The 25,449-nt window shown below is 50.2% G+C and overlaps 3 protein-coding genes across 3 annotated transcripts; 2 read left to right on the top strand and 1 right to left on the bottom strand.

Moving 5' to 3' along the window:
• Positions 1-10,309: 10,309 nt before the first annotated feature.
• On the top strand, positions 10,310-11,972 carry COL26b_004936 (uncharacterized protein; the record flags this gene model as incomplete). Its single annotated transcript, XM_053177795.1, has 3 exons — positions 10,310-10,532; positions 10,681-11,136; positions 11,188-11,972. The coding sequence occupies 3 exons, from the start codon at positions 10,310-10,312 to the stop codon at positions 11,970-11,972; spliced, it is 1,464 nt and encodes a 487-aa protein (XP_053038317.1).
• A 3,074-nt stretch (positions 11,973-15,046) lies between these two features.
• Positions 15,047-17,742, top strand: COL26b_004935 (uncharacterized protein; the record flags this gene model as incomplete). The annotated part of the gene is made up of 3 exons (XM_053177794.1): positions 15,047-16,728; positions 16,808-16,860; positions 17,006-17,742. 3 exons carry the CDS (start codon positions 15,047-15,049, stop codon positions 17,740-17,742), a joined length of 2,472 nt encoding a protein of 823 aa, XP_053038316.1.
• A 2,014-nt stretch (positions 17,743-19,756) lies between these two features.
• Positions 19,757-22,614, bottom strand: COL26b_004934 (uncharacterized protein; the record flags this gene model as incomplete). Its single annotated transcript, XM_053177793.1, has 7 exons — positions 19,757-19,834; positions 19,887-20,783; positions 20,843-20,867; positions 21,027-22,184; positions 22,240-22,351; positions 22,424-22,505; positions 22,558-22,614. 7 exons carry the CDS (start codon positions 22,612-22,614, stop codon positions 19,757-19,759), a joined length of 2,409 nt encoding a protein of 802 aa, XP_053038315.1.
• Positions 22,615-25,449: the final 2,835 nt, after the last annotated feature.

Below are 25,449 nucleotides of genomic sequence, written 5' to 3'. Positions count from 1 at the left end.
TGGCACCGAATTCTGCCTCGCCTTTCCGATATCCATGCATTGACCGGAGTAAGGCATAGTAGCCGCATGAACAGCACATCGGTATTCCCCACGATCGCAACGCGAAAAGACTGAAGATCATAGGCGGAACCTCCCAACGCAACTTAGCAGATCGCTTTTGCGGTAACAACTCCCACCGGTAGTTTCTCAGCTGGGAGGAGAAGCGGGGTAAGACAGAGGCAAGGGGCGAGATGCCGCCTGAGCTCGGCCTTCACTCGGGTCAATAATGTCTCAGATCCACAAGTAGTAACGAATGCCAGAAGGCCCTTGAAGGACAAATCCGGCAACCGTTGGATACCGTCCCTTTCATTATTACATTAGCTGCGTAGGCCATCAGCGCTTTGCGGCCGGATCGAGCTTGTGGCATTATCGTTCAATACCAATTGGAGAGAACGTTATCCTTGCAGGCCCGGCAGATGGATGTAATCCGGGGGATGACTCCGTCGAATCCGCCGAGACATCATTCCTCGAATTCCAGCCTCTATCTCGACGCCATGCTCAAGGTGTGAAGACATGGACTTGTTACTGTAGTTCTCTCCACAATGCAGTTGCGTAAACGATGGCACAGGAAGTTTGAGTAGGATTTTCTTATTAATTACAGTAGCTATCGTAAGTGCAACAAGATTCTGGGTATAGCAAAAATTGTTGGCCGAAATGATCCATCAACCAGGCTCTTGGGGTTTGTATCAATATGCGCAGGTTCGGTGACTTTTCCACAAAAACAGGCCATCTGATAAATGCGGCTAAGTCGTATGACTGTCTCCTTGACGGAGTACATTCAGACTCCATCCTTCACCCAGACGACGAAAGAATGTTTTCAACATTACAACATCTCTGCGCCACGATCCCATGCGGTCATAGTCGATGCGTGTCAATGGCTAGCACTGATCGCCCGACATGGTTGGAATGGGTACGCACGGATGTCCTAAATATGACAGGGGCTATTGAAGGGCGTTGACAAAAGTGGGATTGAAAACCAGCTTATCCGTACGAAAACTCTGGGCGCAGAGTCAGAATTCTCCACGGTTCAAATCTTTTTCAATTCAGAAAGGATTTAGAAATTGAAAGATCTTCGCTGTCATGATAGCTTCGAAGGAACCAGTCTGACTCTCCTCGTACCAGCCGGTCGTGTCAAGTTCAAATAGTGGATAGAGAACCCACTGACCGGACCTAAGGAAGAAGCAATTATGTGGGAGGAAGGAAGGCTGGTCTTTTAAGGTCAGGATCATCCTAACCCAAAAAGCGCCACCGTAATTGAAAAAGAAATACCCGCTTGGAGATCGGATTTAATACTGCAAACGCTCGAATGGCTGTCCGCATCTAGTATCCTTGGGGACCCTGGGTTTTGGTGGTCCTCGGGATAGAATATCGCACGACGCAAAATCTCACCGGCTCTGGGGTAGGTCAACAAGGTGCGCCTCCAGGCGGCAAACTGCGAAGAAAAAGGTTAGAAGGGAAGAAAGATGTGATCACCGGAATCAAGTTGCTGTCTTGTGCCAGAACCTCTTCGGTTATGTGGCTCTTTGCTGCCTACACCGAGGTGATGACACGTCAGTTGAACAAACAAACTTTGACAGCAATGGGGCGGGCTGACAAGGTACCTGAAGTTTGTTCCGATCGTGCCTTGCTCCGGTGAATTCTGCGCTACCCTTTACCCTCCAAATATTTTGACGACTTCCATTCTTTCGGGATAGTCTTAAGCAACACAATTGGTATGCTTGCGACTCTCATTAATTCGACATGCAGTCTTTTCCCCTTCTCAAGCTTCCCCGGGAGCTTCGAGACATCATCTACAGCTTTTACGTCATCGCCGACGGAGGTTACATTTGCGACACCGTGGAAAGCTGAAGGGCGCCCGCCAAAAACAAGTCGATCTTTCTCTTGTCTGCACTTGCAAACAGATAGCCAACGAGATGGACCGCGGCGGACTTGCTCTGAAACTGAACTCAATTACGTTTTCGACCCTGGATTCGGTCGAGTTCAGCCATTTGGCATGCCAATTCCAACAGCTCAAGAGCCGCGGCGTGGACTTCGTAAGATGCGAGATGTTTCAAACCTACGGACATCTCATACCCGACCGTGTCTACGCAGAAGTCCAGAAGAACTATCCGCAGTTCATGCCATTATTGGATCGCATGAAAGCTGAAGGCCCCCGGGCTCCTGTGCAAGGAGCTGGTCTATGTCTGGAGCGTCACGGGCCCTACGGCGAGGCTCCGTCGGTCTATCGTGGCTTTATCAAAGATGTCTTAGAATCAGCCTGGACACAGGACGAAAGTTTCAGAAAGTTGGTTGCCGACTTTTCTCCCCCCATGTTTCTAAGGGGCCACATCGACAGATGGTCACCTTTTGACGTTATTAAAAGTCATATTGATCCTTGGGCCATCCCATCCGACAGCCAGATGAACGCGATGGAAGCAGCGGTACCCGTCGAATTTTCTTGCCCCAGAAATAGAGACGACTGATCTATATATCGTTTCTCTGCAGCTGCAGCGGCCATATATTTCTTAGAGTCAATACCGCACTCTCTTCGTACACACATACGCAAAATCATCCTTAACGAAGATCACGAGGCCGTTCTTTACCCACAAGAACACGGCAGAGGCTTAATTCCATTTTGCCAACAATATCCGATCCAAGTTGAGCGTCGTGTCAATCTCTGGAGCGTGGCCTTCCAGGAAGACATGTTCTATGAGCATCCAGATGAGCGCTGTTGGCACAACCAAATTGCAGCAAGACGGACTCCTTGTGTATTGAATTCGGACCAGATAACGGCGAACGTAGCGACTTGGATCACAGAGGCTCTTGCGCTCGAACAAGAGGGCATGCCTCTAGGATCATTCTCACTCCTTCTCGACGGTAGCCCGTGCCCTGATTTATGCTCACGCATTTTTGAGTCAATCGTGCAGCGAGATGCTGCTTGGCAGCAAGCTTGGACAGAAGCTATTGAGCGAGACATACTCGGCCATTTTACATGGTTCGAGAGAAAGGGTGAAAGCGTGTTGAGACACGGTTGGTTCGACTTCCATCAAATTGAGCGGGCCTCGCGGTCTAGGGCTCCCGCAGATCGACCGGGCTACTGGGGTTATATGTTCGAACGGTTTCCACAATCATTGATAGACATTGCGAGAGGATCATCTATTGTGCAATGCAATTTCGACATAGGTTCATCTTGGGATGTGGAGGCTATCGTTCGGAAGCACATAGGATGGAACAGACACAAATGGGAACGCGAGTGGTTCAATCACACACCGCAGTCTTGGGGACCTGAGCCGCCGTTACCGCAGTGGCGAATGCTTCTGGAAGACAATCTCTGGGAACGTGATCCGTACGGATGTCATTGTCCGTGGGCACGTTAAGATTGGTAGCCAGGCCTCTGTAATGATACAATCTTTCTGAGGCATAAATAGGATCGAGACGGTAGTTCGCTTATTCACTTTCTAGAAACGCACAACGTTGCTTAATTTACGCGGATGCTTACAGCCTGAAATGGAGGCGATTCAATTGAAACCCCATAAATGTTCCCTATTGGAAGCTTACATGTCCTTTGTCTAATCTGCTTTGGATATTGCCCTTTTCAACCTGTATTTCAATAGGGGCCGATGTCAAATGAACTTGACAACTCAACTGAAAATAAATGCCAGCCGTTCGTACTTTACCTAAGGTAGCTCCTGTCATGCAACTCCCTTGCTGTCGTCAGCCTTTTACAGTTTCCACAAACATTCGATGTTGCAAATTCCTAAGCCTTATAAACTCGGAAACATTGAACGAAAGATCTAGGCGTCTGGCATATTCATTCGTTCTGCCTATTGTCTCCATTTGCGTTTCGTCCGATCTTGTTCTCACCTGACAAAATAGTGTCCCCTTTCGCTTCTCGCCTGCTCGCATAAAGTGCTACAATTGATGAGAGTGAGAAGAATGCCACAAGAGCAGTCGGTATTAGGCTCAGGCAGATAGTTGTGGCACCCAATGTCCTAGAGACTGGGCTAAAGGGGGATGATTGAATGGCCAAGCATTGATGCCGATCATATCGACGGCATATGTTCAAAGCCAGAAAGTAAAGATCGATTGATCTGAGGATTGTCTACACATGGCTTCGTTCCCAAAAGGCCAAGTGTGAAAAACGCTGCTTCTCGGTAAAACAAAGACCGACATTGAATTTCAAATAGACCAGATCGGAGGACGGAGTCGGCGAACGGAGCATGATGTCCACCGATGTCCGAGGCGGCAGCTTTCCGAGAATCATGGTGGCAGTGTGGGTGGAGACGATGAGCCCTTCGTCCCGCAAAGCCGTGATATGCATGGTACACTATTGGAACAGACGGCCCCGCCCGCTAGCGTTGTTGATCATCCGGTGATGATCGAATCAAGAACCTTGCATGAGACTGAAAACTGAGGTTTCCGCCTGGAAGTCATTCGTAGCTGAGCGGCGTCCAGGCGCGAACCCACACCTGTGGGTATGGGCTGGGAAACTCGATAGGCAGGGGGAGCCCTCCTCTTGACTTTCGAATCTTTCCATCACCGCTGGCTCAAACTAGCTCCTCAGAAATTGACTTTCAACCTACAGCTCGTCCTTAAATGTTTTGTTGTGAACGTTCATACGCTTTCACCATCTACTCCAGATGCCTAAACAACAATCTGGTCGGGGGACAGATCGAGATGGCCTATTTCAATGCTCCCAGTGTTCCCGTCGATATCACCGCTCCGAGCATCTCGTTCGTCATGTTAGGTCCCACACGAAGCAGCGCCCCTATGTGTGCAACCTGTGCGGGAAGGCCTTCGGGCGCTTGGATATTCTTAGGAGGCATCAAGTTGCACATCCTGGGAAGGATGGCTTGGTTGCCGACTATTCTCAACGTGCAGGGACCGAACGAGTTGGAAAAGCATGCAAGTCATGCTCATCGACTAAGTCCAAATGTTCAGAGGAGAAGCCATGTCACCGGTGTCTTGCGAAAGGTCTGGTTTGTGATTATGAGCCAGCTCATCAAGAGAGAGAGGAACCCGGCGATTTGCAGAGAAGACAGCGAGGGAAAAACGCCGCCTCAGACGTCGAACTTGCAAAGCCTGCACCAGAGGCTGAGCAGAGTGTCAGCATGCATGTGGTTCACGGTGAAGCCGTTCAAGATTCCATGGCTTCATCTACGCCAGGTATAGATCTCACCGAAGAATCGTCGACCAGCGCGCGATTCAATGACCCGGATTCATCCTCATCTGGTGACCAGGTCATTTCAACTGATCCATTCACAGCATCCGATTACCCCTCAGGCATGCTATCAGCGCCATGCGCAGACTACTTCTCCTTTGGACCGGACTGGGACATTGGGACGCTGGACTACTCTTTTATCCAGGCCCAATTCGAGTTGGGCGACGCCAATATGATAACTGGTGATGTCTCGGACAGTTGCCAAGACAGTCTAGTTTCTCTGGTCTCTGAAAGTAAGAATGTTGCGCTTTCAGATATATGGGAGCCAAAGAGCGACGAACATAACGAGATGGAGCGGCAAAATCTGGCAGTGGGTGAAGGGGCGTTCGGAGTCTCTCACTCGCAAAAAGCGACCGGAACCCGGGTAAACAAGCTGTGTGTGTCACCAGCTATACGCAGCAAAGTAGTTGGCATGATTCTTAGGACGACATCGGAGTCCAGGTCAGCAGAGGTACTGGGATGTTTTCCTGGGTGCCAAGCCTTGAGCTCGCTTCTTGACATCTACTCAGATTACTGGGAGGCCACCCGCATCTACGACTTTGTGCATTTGCCAACCCTTGACCTTTGCAAACAGGCACCGGAGTTGTTGGGAGCTTTGATAGCGATAGGTGCTATTCAAGCAAAATCGATAGTGGCCCGAAAATTTGGATATGCAATGCAGGAAGTTGTGAGAGCGTCAACCTTCGACAGTGTGAGAATTCTAGGCACAATCCCCGACCTTCAGCGGCTAACAAGATGATTATGACTGTAGTGGGAAGGAAATAATGCCGCGGTATGCGACATCAGCTTAGCCCAAGGCTTCTTGTTACAGCAGCAAATTGCTTTCTTTAGCGGTGTGAGACGCAAAATTGCACTAGCGGAAGCCTGTTCGAAAGCTGCTGAAGTTCTGATCAAGAATGGGGGCCACATGAAGGGAGCCAGGCAGACAGACTGTCAGGACCTGTCGACTATCACGGAAGCCCATGGAGATACCCTTGATGAATTATGGCGTCAATGGTCGGTTCGTGAGTCCCAACGACGACTGGTCTATGCTTCCTACATTTTGGACGCCCATGTGTCCATGTCACATGGAACACAGATGATTTCGACATATGTCGATATGGATATGCCATTGCCAGCTCCCAATCGGTTGTGGAAAGCGTCGTCGGCAATGCAATGGAAGGACGAGATCGTTGCTTTACACGGGGCGCATGTGTCAGAGCCGCGTTCAAGCATCTGCCTCACAAAGCTTATGGCTCAGCCGCTGTCTAGTCCAGCGGGATTCAAAGATATCGACTCGGATGTTGCAATTTTCGCGTTTCTAGCTGGAGTTTGGGCCCTATGCATGGAGTGCCATCAACTCAGCTTTGTCTTAGGGCAGTCGAGCACTTGGAGCCACATGATACTAGGCTCAAGACGCAACGAGCTATGTTGCACGACGAAAGGTTTTGCTTCTCAGCTTCAGCTTACTAAGGTTCAAGTACCTGCTGAGATGGAGGTTCTCTTTGAGGCCCTGATTATGCACACCCTCACACAGCGGGATACTCCCGTCCTACGCCACCTGGCCCTCTCTCGAGCCGAAAGCGACCCAATGTGCCAAGGCCCCTCACCAAAACAAAATCGAAGTCCTGAGTATTGCCATGCGCTTTGGCGAGCGGGTCGGGTTATTCGAGCGTCGCGAAGTTGTCCGACAGGGAAGCTTTGTGGAGTATTTGCCTCGTCCTTGTTCCAAGCCGTTCTGCTTCTCTGGCGGCATGGTCAATCATGCCACAGCCTTGACAGTTCAACACTGCCCACTTGCATTATAGATGAAGACGGATGCCAGGAGCAACATATTTTGGCCGGCAACATCAGCCTGGCAGTCTACGGCGCTCGCTCTGTACCAGTGTTTATCAAATCAGCGGACTTCGGAGAAAGCATAAGGGAGGTGATTGAAAAGAATTGGGAGGGCAAATATATGCCATCATGTACAGCGGGTATTTGCGACTCACTGTCAAACCTATCTAGAGAAAACAAGGATCATTAAGAGGAAATGAAGGAGCAAGGTGGAAGAGCTTGCAATAAGTAAAGGGAACTTCTGAGCTCCACGAGAAGGGGCTTGTATTGATTTTACCCTCAGTTACTCAATCGAAGTGGTCCTCTGTGATGCAGCGGCATTGTGGTGTATCCGGCTTATGGATCCTCATCGGCTCTCCACATCCGGCCTCTCCACATCCCGAACGAGGCTGCCCGTACCTTTTATATGAAAGAGAAGCCAAAGTTTCAGTGAATTGTCGTGAAGGTTTTGAAAAGCAAGGTTCCCCTGGCAACTTTCGACTATTGAGATTTCGCCTTCAAGGAACATCGTCGAGGACTACACCCAACTCCAGAATGGCCCCCATCAATCAACCTGGCTTACCCCCTCGAGGGACCTTAACACCCAAAGATAGCCACAAGAATATGCGGGTGGGAATTGTGGGTGCTGGCATTGGAGGCCTTATGGCAGCAATTACCTTGCTAGAGGGAGGACATGAAGTTGAGGTAGGCATGAATGCCGCTGGAAACCGATGCCTAACCCCTACTCACCCAAGGCCAGGTTTTCGAGAAGTCTCGATTCAGCAAAGAGGTCGGAGCAGCTATCTCAGCACCACCCAATTCCTCAAGGATCCTTGATTACTTCGGTTTCGATTTCAGTCGCGCCAAGGCTACGCCGGCAGAAAGTGTAAGTGGATTCCAGCTTGAATAGCGAACACGTCGTGGCGCTGACTGCCCTCAAAGCTGGTCTACAACAATGACGCCGAAGACTTGGGAGACAAGACGGTACTTTCTCTCTTAGATTATAAGTCCAAGTACGGATTTGCTTGGCATTTCTTCCATCGTGTCGATCTTCATGATGAGCTTAGGAAGCTTGCAACTGAGCCAACTCCTTCACGTAAGGGGTTTGCTCGCCTTCATCTCGCTACACCCGTTTCAAGTATCGATCTGGATGGAACTATTCATTTCCCAGATGGAACGACAGTGAAGAAAGATCTTGTCGTCGCGGCCGATGGCGTCCGCGTGAGTTCAGAGTATCCAAGACCCATTGCAGCACTGGAAACTAACCCGCACAGTCCTCTTTCATATCCACGGTGTTGGGCGAAGAGATACCGTCTCAGCACTTCATGACAATGACTCGGTTGCTGCTTCCTACGGAGCAAATGGCCAATGATGCCGATACTAACGCCTTTTTCAAGGGCGGATACAACTCAATTAGAGTCCTCAGAGTTGACGACGGCAGCCTTGTCACGTATGGCTGCAGAAAGTAAGTCGAAAAGCACCCATCGTGTCTAGAATACAGAACATTTGACTTATTGAAATGCAGTGGCGCGCTGCAGAACATTGCATTTATGTATCCAGCTGAGGACGCTGCAGGTATGCCAATTTTATGTGCCAAGAAATCTGCTCTTTCCGCCACTGACTCATAAATGGTAGTTAATAACGAGGAAAAAAAGACTGATACCCATCCTGGAGGCTTTTTGAAAAAGTATCCTGCTTTCATCCAGTCTCTCGCATCGTAAGCCCTCGATTCTCCCACTAGTCTCTTAAGATCCTGCAGTCCATCTAACGAACTTTGCAGGAAGGCCAGTGGTATAGGAGAATGGAGGCTACTAACGAGAAAGCCTCTTGACAGATTTGCCCGAGGTCGACTCGCGGTCATTGGTGATGCAGCTCATCCGATGCCTCCCTGTAAGTCAGCTTTGAACTCATGCTGTGAAGACGACTCAGCTCACGCGACCTTCGTAGTACGTGCGCAAGGAGCATCCATGGCCATTGAGGATGCCGCCGCTCTCGGTGTGTTTCTGTCGAGGTTGACAACCTTGGAAGATATCCCGACGCGATTGGAAATGTTCAATGACCTACGAGTGAAACGAGCCGCTACTGTGCAGCTCATGTCGTCTCAACACAAATGGGACCCGAGGAAGATCCCGGCAGAATACGTCCACTACTTTGGCGAAGACATCCCACGTACGGAACCTACTTCCTCAATTGTTCAGAATTATCAACACTAACTCATGATTGCGATTGCAGAAAATGATGTGGACTTGGAGAGGTGCAGTTGCGACCACAACGTCATAAAGGAGGCGTTTAGGATGCTGCAAAAGAAAGATGAGGGAAAGTTGTCACCGGCTTGGGACGCACAGAAGGCAGAGAATGCCACGATAGCTCTTCTTTAGATCCCATGAGCAACCCACTCATCGCAGTTGTTGTGCTGTATTGGGCGCTTAATCTATTCACTCGAGACTTGAAATTGTTGAAGGAGGCAAGGCTAGGAACTCACTTCCATGGCGGGATATTGGGTCCCGCTTGCAGAGCGGGGCGGTGAGGGTTGTTTCGAAGTAAAGACGAGGATGTGTCGAAGATGAGACTTCCACAATCCATGGCTTGAGCAGCTGGCAAGAGATCCATTGCCAAAAGCAGACAGGTGTTTTGTTAGACTACTAAACGGGTCTCCATATCTCACGCGACCATCCGGAGCGGTGTCTCGGATCGAGCAGCCTGAACGAAAACAGTCCATGTTACGCGGGGCATTCCTGGTGTCTTCTCCAATATTGTGGCGTTAGTTTGTACGGACGATAGTTTATTTTGGTCCCATCTTGAACACATGTTCGCTCGTTGCTGAAAACAACGTAATTTCCGAAACATGGCGGCTTGGCTGTGGTAGAGAAAATCACCTTTCATTTGCTGAGACACGACCTGATGAATTTGGGTGTCACACTTCCATGCTGTACGCCAGCCGCATCTGTCCTGGGACGCCGACGTAAAGAGAATTATTAGAATGGTTGTTTCTTTCATCATCCATTGTCAAGGCGGCATCGGACACAACGGCTCGGCGCGTCAAAATTGGCAACGCTCCTTTTGGAGGGAGCCACCCACCAGTCTCGAAGTGACCTGAGAGTCACCAAAACATTCTTCTTGGCATATTTTCCGAGAGCAGAAAGCGACCAAGAAGTGATGAGTATTTAACTGTCTCGTAGGTCGCCATATTTATTTCTGTGGCTCGTGTAGATTCTCCTTTATGTTGCTCTTCAACACTAACTCCGGAGATCGCACAGGACAATATCGATTTTCAAGATGAGGACGCCTACGAGATCTCTCAGCTTCCTCTTCCTCCTCGCTACCTCTGCCCAAGGTGCACCGACAAAAGAAGTTCATGCAGACATTGAGGAAGAATGCAGCAGGGTCCAAGTAGCGATCCTCGGCGCTGGCCTCGCTGGAATCACTGCCGCCAAGGTATTAGATGATGCAGGCATCAAGAACTTCACAATTGTTGAGTACAACGACCGAATCGGCGGGCGTGTGTACAATCGCGCTTTTGGAAGACAGCCAAATAGTGACGAGCCTTACTTTGTAGAACTCGGCGCGAACTAGTATGAAGATATGATATGGTCTTGAGAGTCCAACTAATGATGTGGATAGGGTCCAAGGCACTGAAAATCCAACAGAAGAAAACCCAATCCTGACTTTGGTCAAAAAGTACAACCTGACCAATACACCCTCCGACTTCTCCAATCTAACTGTCTTTGATGAGACCGGTCAAGTGCACCCTGGCAGGTTATCAGAAAGGTTCAAAGAGATTCAATCGCTGTACGATAACGCCACTGAAGAGTATCAGTACGACGCCGGTGAAATAATTCTTCAGAATCAGCAAGACCGCAGTGCCCGTGCCGGCCTCGCTATCGCCAACTGGAAGCCGGGCAGCGAACCGCTAGCCCAAGCGATCGAGTGGTCTTCGATTGATTTCGAATATGCCAACCCTCCGGAGAAGACGTCTCAGCAGTACTCGGTCGTCAACACCAACACATCCTTCCAACGTTGGGCGGATGAAAACAACCTTGTACACGATGCCCGAGGATTTGCCACCTTCTTCAAGGAGGAAGCCAAATTGTTCCTGGACGAGAGTAGCCAATTGAAACTCAAGACGATTGTGTAAAACATCACCTACTCTTCAGAATCCGTCACGGTGTACAACGAAGACGGCAGCTGCATCACTGCCGATCACGCCATCTGCACGTTCTCGCTAGGCGTCTTGCAGAAGGAGGTAGTCAGTTTCTCGCCAGAGTTGCCACGTTGGAAACGCACTGCCATCCAGTCTATGACCATGGGAACTTACAAGAAAATATTCATGCAGTTCAAGCCAGAAGATGTATTCTGGGACAAGAGCACTCAATTCTTCTTGTACGCCGATCCAGTCCAGCGGGGTTACTATCCTTATTTTCAGTCCCTGGACCACAAAGACTTTGTGGACGGCTCGGGCATCCTCTTTGTCACCGTGGTCGACCAGCAATCCTACGTTGTGGAGGCTCAAGACTTTGATACAACCAAGAGCCAGATCATGGAAGTTCTGAGGGATATGTTCCAGCGGGAGATTCCTGATCCCATTGACTTTTACCATCACGACTGGACTCGCGAGCCTTGGGCGTACGGATCATACTCGAATTGGCCGCCGGGTATGACATTGGAGATGCATCAAAACATCCGTGCCAATCTCGGGAATCTGTGGTTCGCCGGCGAGGCCACTCATCCACAATACTTTGGGTTCTTGCAAGGCGCGTATTACGAGGGGATGAGCGCGGGCGAGGCTGTTGTAGGCTGCATTAAGAACAAGGAGGATTGTGTCAGGGGGGTTTCGTACGAGGTGCTGAATGGAACGACTACTACTGACAAGTATTCAAAGATCAATGGGTGGAGTACCAAAACATTCGTTAAAGAGCTTGGTATAAACATTAAGAGTTGAGAGATTGACGCGAAAGATTCAAAACTTCAGGACGTTGGCGACGAAGGTCCTCCTACATATTCGTGCTCTTTTACCCAAAACACTCGGATTCAGTGAGCCGTGGTTCCCGTCGATACCTCGCCTTCTTCATACCGTGAGATAGTGGATAGGGGAATGCAGCTTATTTGCACGAGAACGTCCAACAAAGTTCCACCAGTGATCGAATTGAATCAGGACAAGAAGCTGGTAGCATGAATGATGTGAAACTTCTGCGAATATGGCAGTGGCGCGCTTCCAGCTCTCCCAGCATACTTGACCCCCATGGCCAGAGTAAACTACAGTGAGCCACCAACAGGCTTCCTCACACAGTAGTAGATAATACGACGACATGTGTTCTCCCCCCTCCACCGGGCACATTGTTTAAGCCCAGTTCATTTCCAGATCCGTGGAGGGTCAGAAACAGGACTAGAATCGACCTCTGAACAGTTGAATCCCATCGAAGAAGTTAGCTCTATATTTCATCAATGCGAAGCTGTTAGGGGTCATCGAGGGTGACTGGGCCTGTCCCCTTCATCATATCCACCTCCGATAGTACAATTTACCTGGCGGTAATTCTTCAGAAACAAATAACTTTACCAGTATCCTTTCTTTGAACCTTCCTCCACCCGTCGTAAAGTGGAACACGATTCAAAGGCAAGAAATCTCAGGAGAAGCTACATACAGAACATACAAGGATGGAGTATGGTCGCGCGAGGTCGGCGAGGAGGAATGAGTCTGGTGACAGCTGACAGGGTGGACTCCGAATCATTCCGGCCCAACACGATGAATGGAATGTGCTGCATGTCATTTCCGTATGTGGCAAAGTCTCCATCAAACAGACGGTCACAACACTTCATCCAAGTCCAGGGGTCTCAGGAGTCCCAACGGAAACATTTCCAGCAGGATGGATCTGGTTAGTTGAGGCTTGAACGGGCGCCATGCCGATTGAAGTTAAATCTAAATCAGATCCCAGGAGCTGGCCGTGCGGTCATCATTATGACAGTGAAGAAGATCAGACTTTGGTAGAACTGTTAAAGTCTATGACCCCGCGGGCAAATGGACCCTTGCTACTGCCAGGTGGTTCCACATCTCACTTGCAGCGTCCAGAAAAGAAAAGGCTTGCAGGCATGGAGGCTCTGATAACGATACTTGTGACACTCTCTTTCAGGTCTCCTCGATGCGATTTGGGGAACCGATTACCAGCCAACCCTGATAAGATGGTGCCTTAACTACTAAGTGTCGAGGTATTAAATTGTTGCAACTGGAAGAGAGCAACTGCGGGGGTAATGATATCATACGAACATGCGCGAAAATGCCGATATTCAGCAGATGTGGTAAGTGAGAGCGCTCAACGTAGGTCAAGTAAGCTTTCTGAAGGTGCTATTTAGGCGGCAGGAACAAACCCAAGCCATCCAAGCCGATACCGATATCGCTACGAGCGTGGCTTGGACGTCGGCCTCCTTGATAAAAGCCATTGGCGTTGCAAACAGTATAGCCAAAATCCAAATCCAATGCCAAAGAGCGCATGAAAAAGGCAACTTTTAGAGGATCAATTTGAGAGGGGTAAAGGATTCCAGGGCTGAGACATACATGAGCCAACACACTATTTCTTTGCTGGGAAACTCTGGTGGGAAACTCTGGTAATTCACACGTTTGGACCTTAAATCGCCACTGTGGCCTACAGCATAGTTAGATCGAAATGTTCGAGAACGCTGATATAGCCTGTTCTGCAGGGAACCCAAGCAATACTAACTATCTGCCTCCATGACCGACCGGCATCAAAAACATCTACCCTCATTTGTCTGGTTCATCTTTATGAGAATTCCTTCAGTGTGTGTGTCTGGTCGAACCCTTCAGAAAAGGGGATAAAACCTAAACAGCTTCAAGCTTACCTCTAATACCCTCATGTCTCAGCTAGCCGCGTGGTTGGCATCTCGCAATTTCAAAATGGATCGGTTTGGGCAGTTTTACTGGTCAATGCGTCCCAAGATTCTTTACTCCACAAGCCACGTTCAACGCCAGAGACATTGAATAACCGTTGCTTATATGATTACAAGACCTACGGCGAGAAAGAGAACGTCCGAAACATCTTCTCATTCTCATATACAGACATAAATGTCTTAGGCGACCCTTGGTTGCTCTCGTTCACATGCAACAGCCAACGCCGATTCTCCCTTGCACTGCATTTGATGCAGGCATTGGGCTGAACCAGACCAGATGATCGACGGCGCTCCCTGACTGTAATGGAATGCCACGGCTGTTCGATGGCATGATATCAGCCCCAGCTCAAGGTGTTGTTGATAGAATGGCTAATCGCGGCAAAGATGCTTAAACTTACTTCACGTCGACCTCTTCAGAATGGCTTAATACAGTAGCCAAGCTGCCTGCCAACCAACACCATGATAGCTCAATCTCCAGTTCGCTCACTTTAGTCACTCTTTTTGACCTTGCAGCTAAGGTCTGCCACACTCCTTTCTGAAGTTCTTGTTTTGTTGCACTTGGAATAGTTCGACGGTATCAGCCGTTGGGCCAGTCCCGTCATTTTTTACCTTGAGTATTTCGCCCGGACAATTATTAATGAGCATGATTCTCAAGCCATCGCTTGTCCTCTTGCTGGCAGCGGGTGCCTTCGGATTCCCTGCTGTTGGCAAAGAGTACTCCAACTCATCGCATCCAACGTCCCCCTGCGTCAAATGCGTCCTACCTGAGCCCCCAGTGACCCCTCCGTGCCCCACAGGAGATGCTGGACCGAATCGGTTCGGGCTTTCAGGCGAGCAGACAGCCACCTTCGCGGAGAATGGGCCGATTGCCACCTTGTCGCCCAATGTTCACTGGTCTTGCGATACTGCACCGGCTTCGAACGTCATACCCATCCCGGCTAATGAGGGTTCTCAGATGTACTACGGCGTTGGAGGTGAGTGCAGACTCTCAGAACCGTTACTTCAGTTGCTAACTACTGGAAACAGACCCATCAAAGCCTGGCGGTTTTGCATTCATGACATATTGGTTCTCGGGCCCCTTCAGTGAATCTCGACCACTGCGACCATGTGGCGTCGATGGACTACACAGCCAGGGCTCTTACAATTGTTTTCGCTTCGGAGGAGGCTTACAGACACGCCGTGGAAACCTGGGCCACCGACGGTGGCTTGATCCTGCTAGCTTTCATCAAAGGCTGCGGAGACCATTCGAAGGGTGAGAGATGCTACTTCGTGGTGTCCGAGTTGGACTTTGGTCCTCCTGGCTATGTTGTCAGAGCCAACGGCAAGGCCCGTCACCCCGACGAGATCGCCACATCCGGCTCGGCTACATGGGGTCATTGGTCACCGAGGAAAGGAGAGCCAGGGATCCAGCGCACTGGCTCAGGAAGCGGTTCAGGTTCTGGGTCGGCCTTCACCTGGTCTCCTCAGCCGACGGTATCGCCAGGATCCGGCTCCGGGTCCGGAGGACAACCTGGATCGAACAACCCTGGAGCCTCCGCAGCGGCGCTTCCAGTCCCGAATCCATCTGGGATCACCACTGCCAATCTTTCCTCCACGCGATCTTGCGCAGGACCGCTGGATACAAAGTACGGCCTTCCCACGGCTTGCTTAGGAGAGTTCTTTGACGAAGATCTGGATGATTCTCTTGGGTACACGGATCTCAGCCAAGATGATCATCGATATATCCTTGGTTACGCGCCCGACTTTCCGAATGAAGTCCTTCCGCCTGACTTTGACTTTGATGTAGATGGGGAGGGCTTCTTCAGAAAGCGTCACAACCAGCATCGCAAGCGGCAGGCGGGACTCATCAAAGCGGCCGCTAACATCGCCAAGAAAGCCTATCAGACTGTTCAATTTGCCACAACACTCTCTGGGACTATCAACAGAGAGTTCGTCTGGAAGCTCCCGGATCCATTATCTGGGAATGCTGACGCCAAGAGGGTTCAAGACAGGGAAGCCAAGCAGATGAGGTCGCCTTGGGGTGACGCCGTTCTCCTTAGAAGATTCAGTAGCAGCGTCAGGGGTAACGGAGGGAGCGCCAAAGAGTTTATGGACGTCTACTGCGTCGGTTGCGGTGTCACAGGCAACGCAAAGGTCGCTGGTTCAGCCAAATGGACTCCTGGCGAGGGCATCGTCGAAGGCCAGGTCGAGATCCGTACAGATGTGATGTTCGTTCTCAAGGTCGGCATCGATGCTGGGATTGTTCTCAAGCAGAACTTCAAAGCAGAGCTATTCAGCCTCGGCCTGCCCGGCCTTTCATTTGGAGTTGTGTCTATTGGACCTCGTATTACAGTGGGCACGAGGGTCACCCTCGAAGCGGCTGCCAAGGGGAGGCTTCTTGCAGGTGCCGAAATGGGTCTGGAAGATGCTCGCGTTGTTCTTGACTTTGTCAACGACAGCAAAGCCACCGACAGAGGCTGGGAGCCTTACTTCAAGCCAGTGTTTGAGGCCGACGGCAGCTTGATGGTCTCTTCAACTCTCGGACTGCCAATCGGCATCAAGTGCGGAATCAAAGTCAGCACCTTTTCAAGGGACGTGGGGGTCATCTCCGAACCATCTATCAAGGGCGTTGCTCAAGTGGCAGCGTCTATCGGAAACTCCGCTGGGGTGCTCGAGGGCGGTTTCACCTCAACAGATGGATGCCCCGGCATCGCAGGACAGATTACCTGGCGACACAAACTATACGCCGAGATCCCCGGCCGCAAGCCCATTCCTCTATTGGACACCAAGGACAGACCTTTGGCGCGAACCTGTCTTCCGTGAGTTTCTCTCCACACTTGCTTTCAGACTCGAGCAAACACTGACCACAAATGTGACTTCGAAGGCTGGTTGCCTCAGCTTCGTCAACGGCAAGGGCTTCGATTTCTCGTCGAGCACCTCAGGACCTCCCAGTACCTACCGCTGATACCACAACCGATTCACCCCCTGTCCTAGGAGGCCCTTCCATCCCGACCGATCCAGTCTCCTCTTTACTAGACCCAGTCCCATCTCCGGTTAACCCACCTGCGCCCACGGTTGATTCTCCCGCTCCTACAGTTGATACTGCTCCTGCTTCCGTACAGCCGACGGAGTCCTCTGTCGACTCGGTCGTTCCCTCCGCAGACTCCCCCTCTCAGACCATCCCATCCACTCCTGATGCGACAAGTAGCGATCTTCAACCGACTGGCGACGTCGTTGACGAGACGACCAGCGTAGCGGGCTCGACGGACCTTGACTACATCTCTCAGCCCGTCGGCACGAATCCCTACATGGACGACACTGGCCGCGAATTCGGTATCATTACTGACTCGTCGAACTCGTCAATGATTATCTCTTGCAGTAACGGCAACATGTATCCTGTCAGCATCGGCAGCCCAGAGAATGCGGTTTGCTCAGAGTTGTGGGCTGCTGCACAAGATGTGCTCATCTACGATGGAGCTGAGCGTCTCATGCACTACTACACAAACACGATGTCAGGACTTGGTGTTTCCCGGCTTCGAGTCGGGCCCGAGTTTGTGGCTCCTGCAGGCGCTGCCGTGGTCACGTGGGCGGTGTACACTGCCCAGGATGGAACCAACGATTCCTACTACGTGGCTGTCGATTCCCATGATGGTCTCTTCTACCCCATCATCTGCGACTACTCGGATGGAACTGCTTCCAGACTGTTTTTGGCTAAGGATCCAGTGGCAGGTGTCACTTTGTTAGAAAGCGCAGATGTGATGTACTCAGTCACAGGAGGCCAGGTTTCGACCTGCCAGACGGTGGCGTTGGGCCTGAGGACCAGACAGGGGTAGCTGAATGTACTTGACTTTTTCATATCTCATAATTCTAATACTATTTAAATTTCTTCGGTATCTGACTGTGAATTGAAGAAACCGAAATAACTCATTCAGGAGCACATGGGATCGTGGAGCGACCGTTGGGAAATCCCTAATGCTGACCCAATGCCAGCATTCAATTTAGTTTGAAGCATCCAAGCCACAGGAAACAAACTTCCTGTTTCGCACTCCTCTTACGAGATTCCGGATTCTCGTTAAGTACATCAGATTCTGGCGTCATAGCCACACCCTCGCTTATCCTCAGATTCCTCTCGCTCCCATTTCTTCGACAGAACAACCGCCCAGAGCCGGTAAGCTTACCCAATGGAGCAGGTTGAATCCCGTTGGAATGGGATTTGTGTTTTGGATAGTGATCTGTCAGATGTTTGGTCTCGTTTCGTCAAAAGTCGCTGTCTTGTTCAGCACCAACAGCGACTTGGCACTTGGGTCCTTCAACCGCTGAACCGCAATTGGATGTGTTGGTCTGCACATGATCTTCCAACACAATGGTCGGATTACTCCTGCCGTCGGTACAATCGAACATTCATTGGTTCTCACCTCGTCGGATTGGTCAACTGATGAGGGGGTGATTGCTCGCCACTTGTTGTGTGTTCGATACTTGCGGTGAGCGTGAGATGGCTGAAGCTATATCATACATGAGAAAGATGCTCGCCCCAAGTAAACAAAAAGTCGCAGGCATCATTGTTCGCATTGTCTTCTGTCTACTCAATCATGGCGGATATCATTAATACTCAAGCTGATGATGCCTCCTGGACTGACACGTTCTACTCCTTGAATCGTGGAAATGCTGAGACTGAGCTCCAACGTCTGGATGCCAATCACTTCAACGTATGGTTGCCTCTCACTGGTCAGGTAGCGCCGGCACATATACTAGACCAACTCAACCAAAACTCGTCACCAAGAGTAGCGGACGTGGCCACTGGGACTGGGGTTTGGTTGCGCTCTGTTGCCCAGCATCTGCGATCCGATGCAGAGGTCTTTGGCTTCGACTTCGACGCGGTCAAGTTTCCCGTCTCAACTGCATCATCAAATGTTAAATTCAAGCAGCAGAATGTACTTCAGGAGTTTCCGACCGAGCTACAGGGAACCTTCGACCTCGCCCATGTCCGCCTTCTTCTTATTGCAATGAAGGCTAGCGAATTTCAGACTGCGACCGAGAACTTATTCTAGCTACTTAAGCCTGGCGGATGGCTGGTTTGGGATGAGGTGTCTGCCTTGTCTTTCCGATGAGTTCCCCCTAGCAAGGCGTTCGAGGAGTTCACGAGGATAGAGATCTTGCAGTCCATAAAGAATGGGCAAGACCCAAGGTGGGTCGCCTCCACTTAGACGGCATGCCTTCCTGACCACCTTCTCCTAGAGGACCCGCGCGATTGCCCGACATATTCCGGAAGGTCGGCTTCCAGGACTGCGAAACGAAGATATGGTCTAGTTGGGCAGCCAGTGAAAGTGTGCAAGACGCAGCACGGATGGTCTCTCTGGGAATTGTCAGGCCAATGATGACTGCGGTCGTTGACAATGGAGGCTTGGAGAATGTTCAAACAATGGCCGACGTTGAGCGGTTGCATGACACCCTGGCTCGGTAATTGCAGAATGGGACGCGAGTGGGGTTCGATTATGTTGAAGTCCTGGGGCGACGACCTGCAGGTGTCTGACACGTCTTCTCCAATTTTCTTTGTTAAAACCAGCAACTCAAACGATTTGTTTTATTTCAATTTCATGGAATAATGGCTCGACGTGCATGTTTTCCCAAGCCTTTATCAAGCTAAGAGAATGTGATCATCGCCATACGAATCGAGTTACGTCTTCACTCGTCAGCAAACTGACAGCAAAATGCGGAATTATCATTGAAGGTATGAAACTGATTAAGGGTTGTAAATTTCCATGTAGGTTGAATCGAAAAAAAGCAAGAGAAGAGAACATAGAAAGAACAAGAAACCCTCCTTTACCCCCCATCATCAATCGCTGCACCTTATTCCGAGTTCCTCGCAACTACAACAGGGATATGTCTCGCATCGATTGTAAGACGAATGATACCATCCTCCAACGGCTGCAAAGTTGCGGTAAGCAGTCTTGTAGTCGCAGATTGGGATCGAAAACACGCCAGGGGTCTCTGCTCCGCTCGGGTACATGGTCAGCTGCTTGTTCCCATTCGAGTCCCTCTGTGAGTTGTCCGCGTTGGCACTGATGTTGTAACCATTGGCATTGCCATTCATCTTGTAGCCTGCCCACACACTGGTCACAATGCTGTCCTTGGTGAGACCTCCCCACTCCGAAGCATCGCTCTTGAGCTGTGAAATGCCCTGCAGCCCCTGAAACGCGTCCTGGTCACACGTGTACTCATTCGTTCCGTCAGCAGTCTTCCATTGCTGGCAGTTGGTAGCACCGACAAGGAAGAATGTCTTGCCGTCTTTGACAAAACGAGCAGCGTTGACATCGTCCTTGTCAAGCGTCTCAGGCTGGCCGGATGCCCCACCCTTCCAGGCGAACGGGTTGACGTCCGAACCATCGTCATCGACCATAATAATCACCGGTTCACTTGTGGGGTTGGAATACCAGGCCTTCTGAATGAGGTTGCCGAAGAATATCTGCTTCATCGTCTTCGAAAGGTCCAAAGTATCGAGGATGGAGCTCTTGATCCACATGCCGCTTTTTACCTGTGAGGCGAAAAAGGAGATATCATTCTCGTTGAAGTAAGCGGATCTGATTGCCTCAACTGCAGATGTTTGAATGTCGTGGATGTTAATGATCATGCTCTCGATATCGGTGATTGTCGTCATCTTGTCCTTTTCGGCCTTTTCTAGAGCCTTCGTCATTTGCTCTTGTGCAAGGCTGTACATGGAGTCCCAAGCTTCTTCAGCAATGGTGCTCTCACCAATGATGTTGGAAAGTCGGTTGAAAATTCCTCCCCCAACAGCATCGAAGACCTGGGTCAAGATCCACGTATTCATCTGCGTAGTAATGTCCTTGGTAGGATCGTACACAAAATTTTCCAAAAACTAGCCTCGAGTCAGTAAATGGTTGCGAATGGCTTCAAGTACTAAAAAGAGGGGCTTACGGTGTTCTTCATAGTAGTCGCTTGACTAGTGGCAGAGTCAATCGCGGTCAGCCAAGCATTGAAGACATTGTTGATCCGGCTCATGGATGTCAAGATGTTTGAGCCTGCGATAGTCCACGGGTCGTTTATCTTACACCCCACGTCGGCGATGCATCCAAGAAAATCCCTGTTGTCACAAACAAACTGCTCATCGAAGCGGAAATACCCTGCCGCTCCTTGCGACCAAGTGCCGTTCTCGTAGGATGCTTGGATGGCAGTCTTCTTTTTCTTCCACCATGTCTGAAAATCTTGTAGCGCGATGTCGGTTTTCCCGGCTTCCCACTTGACGGATGCTTTTTCGAAAATCGATACGTCGGAGGCGTTGCAAATTTGGCAAAGCCAATGATTCTTGTCACTGCCACAGCTGGGTATCTCGAGCTCCTTTACAGCGTTCATGGGCATCACCTCGGTTCCGATCGGCTGGCAAGTTGAATCGCTAGCTCCATCTTCGAAAGCAGTGACAAGGTAGTTCATGTTGTAAATGCCTTGCGGACATCCTGACGAAACGCATCGTTTGGACCTAGCCGACATGATCGTCTTCCCCGCAGGGTCAAGGAGCTTCATCGTCTGAATCCCGGCTTGAATATTGCCGGCACCATTGCCGTAGTTGAGTCCAGACGTAAGAACCTGTGTGTGCTCCTCCTCGCCTGCCTGGATGGAGATCTTGTAGCCGCTGGGGAGGCCCGGCTTGAGAACGACGCTCCAGTACGCCATGTTGCGACTGTAGTAATCTTCAGAGCCTGAAGGACGTGAAGTGTAAATGGTTTCCCTTACGGGATTGCAAACTGCGTCATCCGTCATTGGCCGATGCCACATCGCGCCAACGGCAACAGCTCCATTTTGCGGAGTCATAGTGGTTGAATCGGTGCGGCTCTTGAAGGCATGGTTGAAGGAAGCGATGAGAGGTTGCAGCGCCGTGTGATCGAACATTTTCTGGTTCATGTACAGCCAGGGTTGGGCGTCGCTATTTTGTTCCGACCAGAGTTCCGCAATGTAATGGCTTTCGGGCCCGTCATTCCACGTCAAATACTGGACGAAATCGGCCTGGTCCATCTGGTCGAGGATTCCTTTCATACGCATCGGAAGAGCATGAAGACCAGCGCGGTACACCGAGACGTTGTAGGAGTTCTTGTACTGTAGAAAGCTCAAAGGGACCATGTAAAGCTTGCTGTGGTTGTGGGCGCCTTGAGCAATGCTGATATCCAGGGAGACATCCCCAGGGCTCTTGCTGCCATAGCCGTCTCTTTCGGGCCATGCGGACTCCCAGCTGAAAAGTCCGTCAACAAGATCTCCCCAGTATTCCCTATCATCCGCAGTCAGCTTATGCTCGTATGATGTTGTCATGGAGGAATGCGTACCACCACCCAGGGTGAGACTCGTAGTAGCCCGTGGTCTTATCGAAGTCGGGAATGAAGAACATCTCGTTCGCCAACGTCTCCTTCCACTTGTTCCACTTGACATTGTCGAAGTCTGCAGCGGAGAACGCTTCACATAAATTTTCAGTATGATGGCGAGGGTCTTGAGAGAATAATTGGCACTTACTACTGATGACGGGAAGGCCATTCCACTGGTAGTAGGATGCACGACCCCTGTACTTCTGGAAGATCCAGTGGTAGTCCAGGGGCTGTGTCTGTGGTTAGGAAACTTGCAGGTTCATGCTGTAAGACTCGACTCACCCCATTGCACGAGTCACGTCCATGCCAGCAAGCGTCGCCAGATGCCCAGACGTCCATGGAAACGTACAGGCCAAAGCCACCGATTGAGTCTGCTGCGTCGAAGAGATATCCGAGGGATGTGTCGATGAAAGAGGCCGTCGGGTCGCCAATGTTCAGTGCAAATCCATCAAATCTGTTGTCTTCTGTGAGCCTTTGCCGATACCAAGAATGAAAGACTCAGAATATTACCCGGTTGCTTTTGCAGACTCTATGTCCTTTCTGGCATGTTCTGCGGTAATGGTACCAAGCTACTAACAGTCAGTAACAACACCTCGCTGGTATCGATCCCAATTCTGACCATGTAGTGGGCGAAAGAAGCTCTCTGCTGAGCAAGTGAAACCCCGGAAAGACATAGAACTCCCGCCAAAGCGGTAAAAGCTCGCAAGAAGCGCATCACGACTCTACTGTTTGCTGTAGTCCAGGTGAAGTAAGAGGAGCAGTAATATCGTGGTCAGTAATCTGGCCGTCTTTAAGAAAGTGACGGTGCCCATCCCTTTTATCTCCTTGGGATGGGAATTTCAAACGATGTCGCAGCCTCTGTTCTCGCCTAAAGGATTCCAATGCTAGTTCATCGGGTCATGATGCGGATGGAGTGTGAGTCGGTTTGCTTCAATTGAGACCCTTCCACAGGAACGGACGGCGAAAGCCAGGGTCGGTGAAAATGAGGCAGGCTCAGCTCGACCGAGTAAATCCTGGACTGCATGTCTCGAGAGCACGCACCAAAAACAGCGATAGCTCTTTAGGTAGGTCAAGATACCCTGGTGTTCGTGATGTCTAGACTCTCCCTTGAACATGGCGCCAGCTCGGCTCAGAAATTGCAGAGCACTTCAAGCTTCCTCCTATGTCCTAGTCTATGCCCGTAGGAGCTTTGAAAGACGATTAACTCCACGTTTAACATGGGTATTGATCCTCCAGGCTCCTCAGAGCATGCGTGAGCCTTTCATGACAGGGAATTGAAATCCTCAACGGAAAGCTGAATCGACTTTGAATAGCAAGGGTTAAGGAAATTGGGAGGAACAGGATCGTGATCCCCGTGCGAGATCCCGTCGGTGCTCCCGCGATACGGGATAGCCTAAACTCAAATCGAATGTAGCTTATCTCCTTAAGTTGATTGCGCTAGGGCAGATGCTCTCTGGCTCTCGAGAATATTCATTCTCTGCCTACCTAACTCGGCATGATCTTTTGCGCGGCTATGTAATGCTTTGTTGCAAAGTCTCAATCATCATCATGGCTTCAAAATTGTTCTGAACCTCGCCAGTTCAATCTTAAAGAAATAACGAAAAGAGGGTTGATGGCCGTGAATGCTGCACATTAGCCGTTGGCTCGACAATCAGTACCTGCGTCAGGAACATCCCGCCTGTGGTCTTCGTTCCCGCTGCAGCCTGCGTTGCCAAGCTTAATTCAACCATAAATCCACGCGTTATTGCCATGCTGCCTGGACGCGGCCGATTCACATGTGCCGAATCCTACGGAGGTGACCTCCGTTGGAGGCGTGTGGGCTCCTGGCCAGTGTCTGGACCGAAGTGGAGACTCAAATTTAATTAATGAACAAGCTATAGAGAATATTAGATTGTCAACTGATCGGATCTGGGTCACATACAGCACGGCTTTCGGCCGATCCCGAGTGGTCTAGGTTTGCACCAAGTAGCGTAGTTTTGACGGAAGTGAACGCCGTAGGAAAGTCAAACAGCAGGAGACGGCAAAAACCAAAACTTTGCTGGTACTGCAGGGAATCCTATCTGCACTATAAGTATCTAGCCTGCCCCTCTAATGTTCCAGTGAACAATCCCGAGGACCTGCATCCAATCCATGGGACTTTTTTTTTGGCTGGCTCGGGCCGACCCGATGTAAACGTTCGGTTAATTATGTGTTCGCCGCCATAGTGATATAGTTGCTGGACGTCAGATGATACTGAGTTGGTTGAAAGAACTGCCACTACGCCTATGTTCACGCACATGAATCTCATCGAGATGCTGGCTGCAGATGCGACTTGAAAGTTGCTGAATGGGTGCTTGGCTCGTTTTGGGACAACTCCAGAGGATAATTGGTACTTTTCGCGGAACGGAACGAGATCCTCTCTCTTTCGGCGAGGGAAATATGGGCCCGCAAAGGAGGTCATGATGGAAAGCGTTGTTTCTCAAATGAGGCAACAATGACTTGCTCACTTCTTTGTTGCACTCCACGAAAATTGGCCTGGGGTCTGACAACAGAGGCTCCTGAACCGTCGTTGAATTAAACCGTTTTTTGTTTCTTGCATGATTCAGGCTGCCTAGAAACGGTCTACCAGTAGAGTTTCTAGAACAGTAGATTTTGTTCGGATGGTTGCAGTAGCACGGATCAAAGTGCATGGTCGATCGAAGTTTGTCCTAATTTGGCAGCGAAATGGGACATCTCATTGGTCAAGACAAAGCTTCGTAAGTGGTGGGTTGTATCGTCCAAGGTCAATACTCCTGTATGTTGCACTCTCGGTCGTTCTATACTTCCGTTCATCATTGGAAGAGTCGAGCAATTAGACAACGGATGTTATTGAATGATCATGCGATGATATTGAATCTTGAGAAAAGCTTACGAAGCGAATTGTCTTCCGCGACTGGCCGATTTGCGGTGCCGAGACCCCTTGCTGAGACTTGGAACCGCTTGAAAAAGCCGTTTGTGGCAGAGGCATTGTGCAGAGATTGGATATCAATCGCCCTTGAGTTGCAACATGACACTTATCAGAATCATATAGCTATTGGGACCTTAATTGCCTATTTATAATTATTCTATTCTGTCTTCAGTTCGTCCAAGTTCACCCGAGCATGTGGGTTTCTGCCCAAGCACATGGCGGCCGGCTCCCACTTTCGCAGGTGCCCC

Source organism: Colletotrichum chrysophilum, assembly GCF_026319265.1.
Source record: "Colletotrichum chrysophilum strain AFK26 chromosome Unknown scaffold_31, whole genome shotgun sequence".
NCBI classification, from domain to species: Eukaryota; Fungi; Ascomycota; class Sordariomycetes; order Glomerellales; family Glomerellaceae; genus Colletotrichum; species Colletotrichum chrysophilum.
Note: the sequence above shows the minus strand (reverse complement) of the source record. Positions and strands in the feature narration are given on the sequence as shown.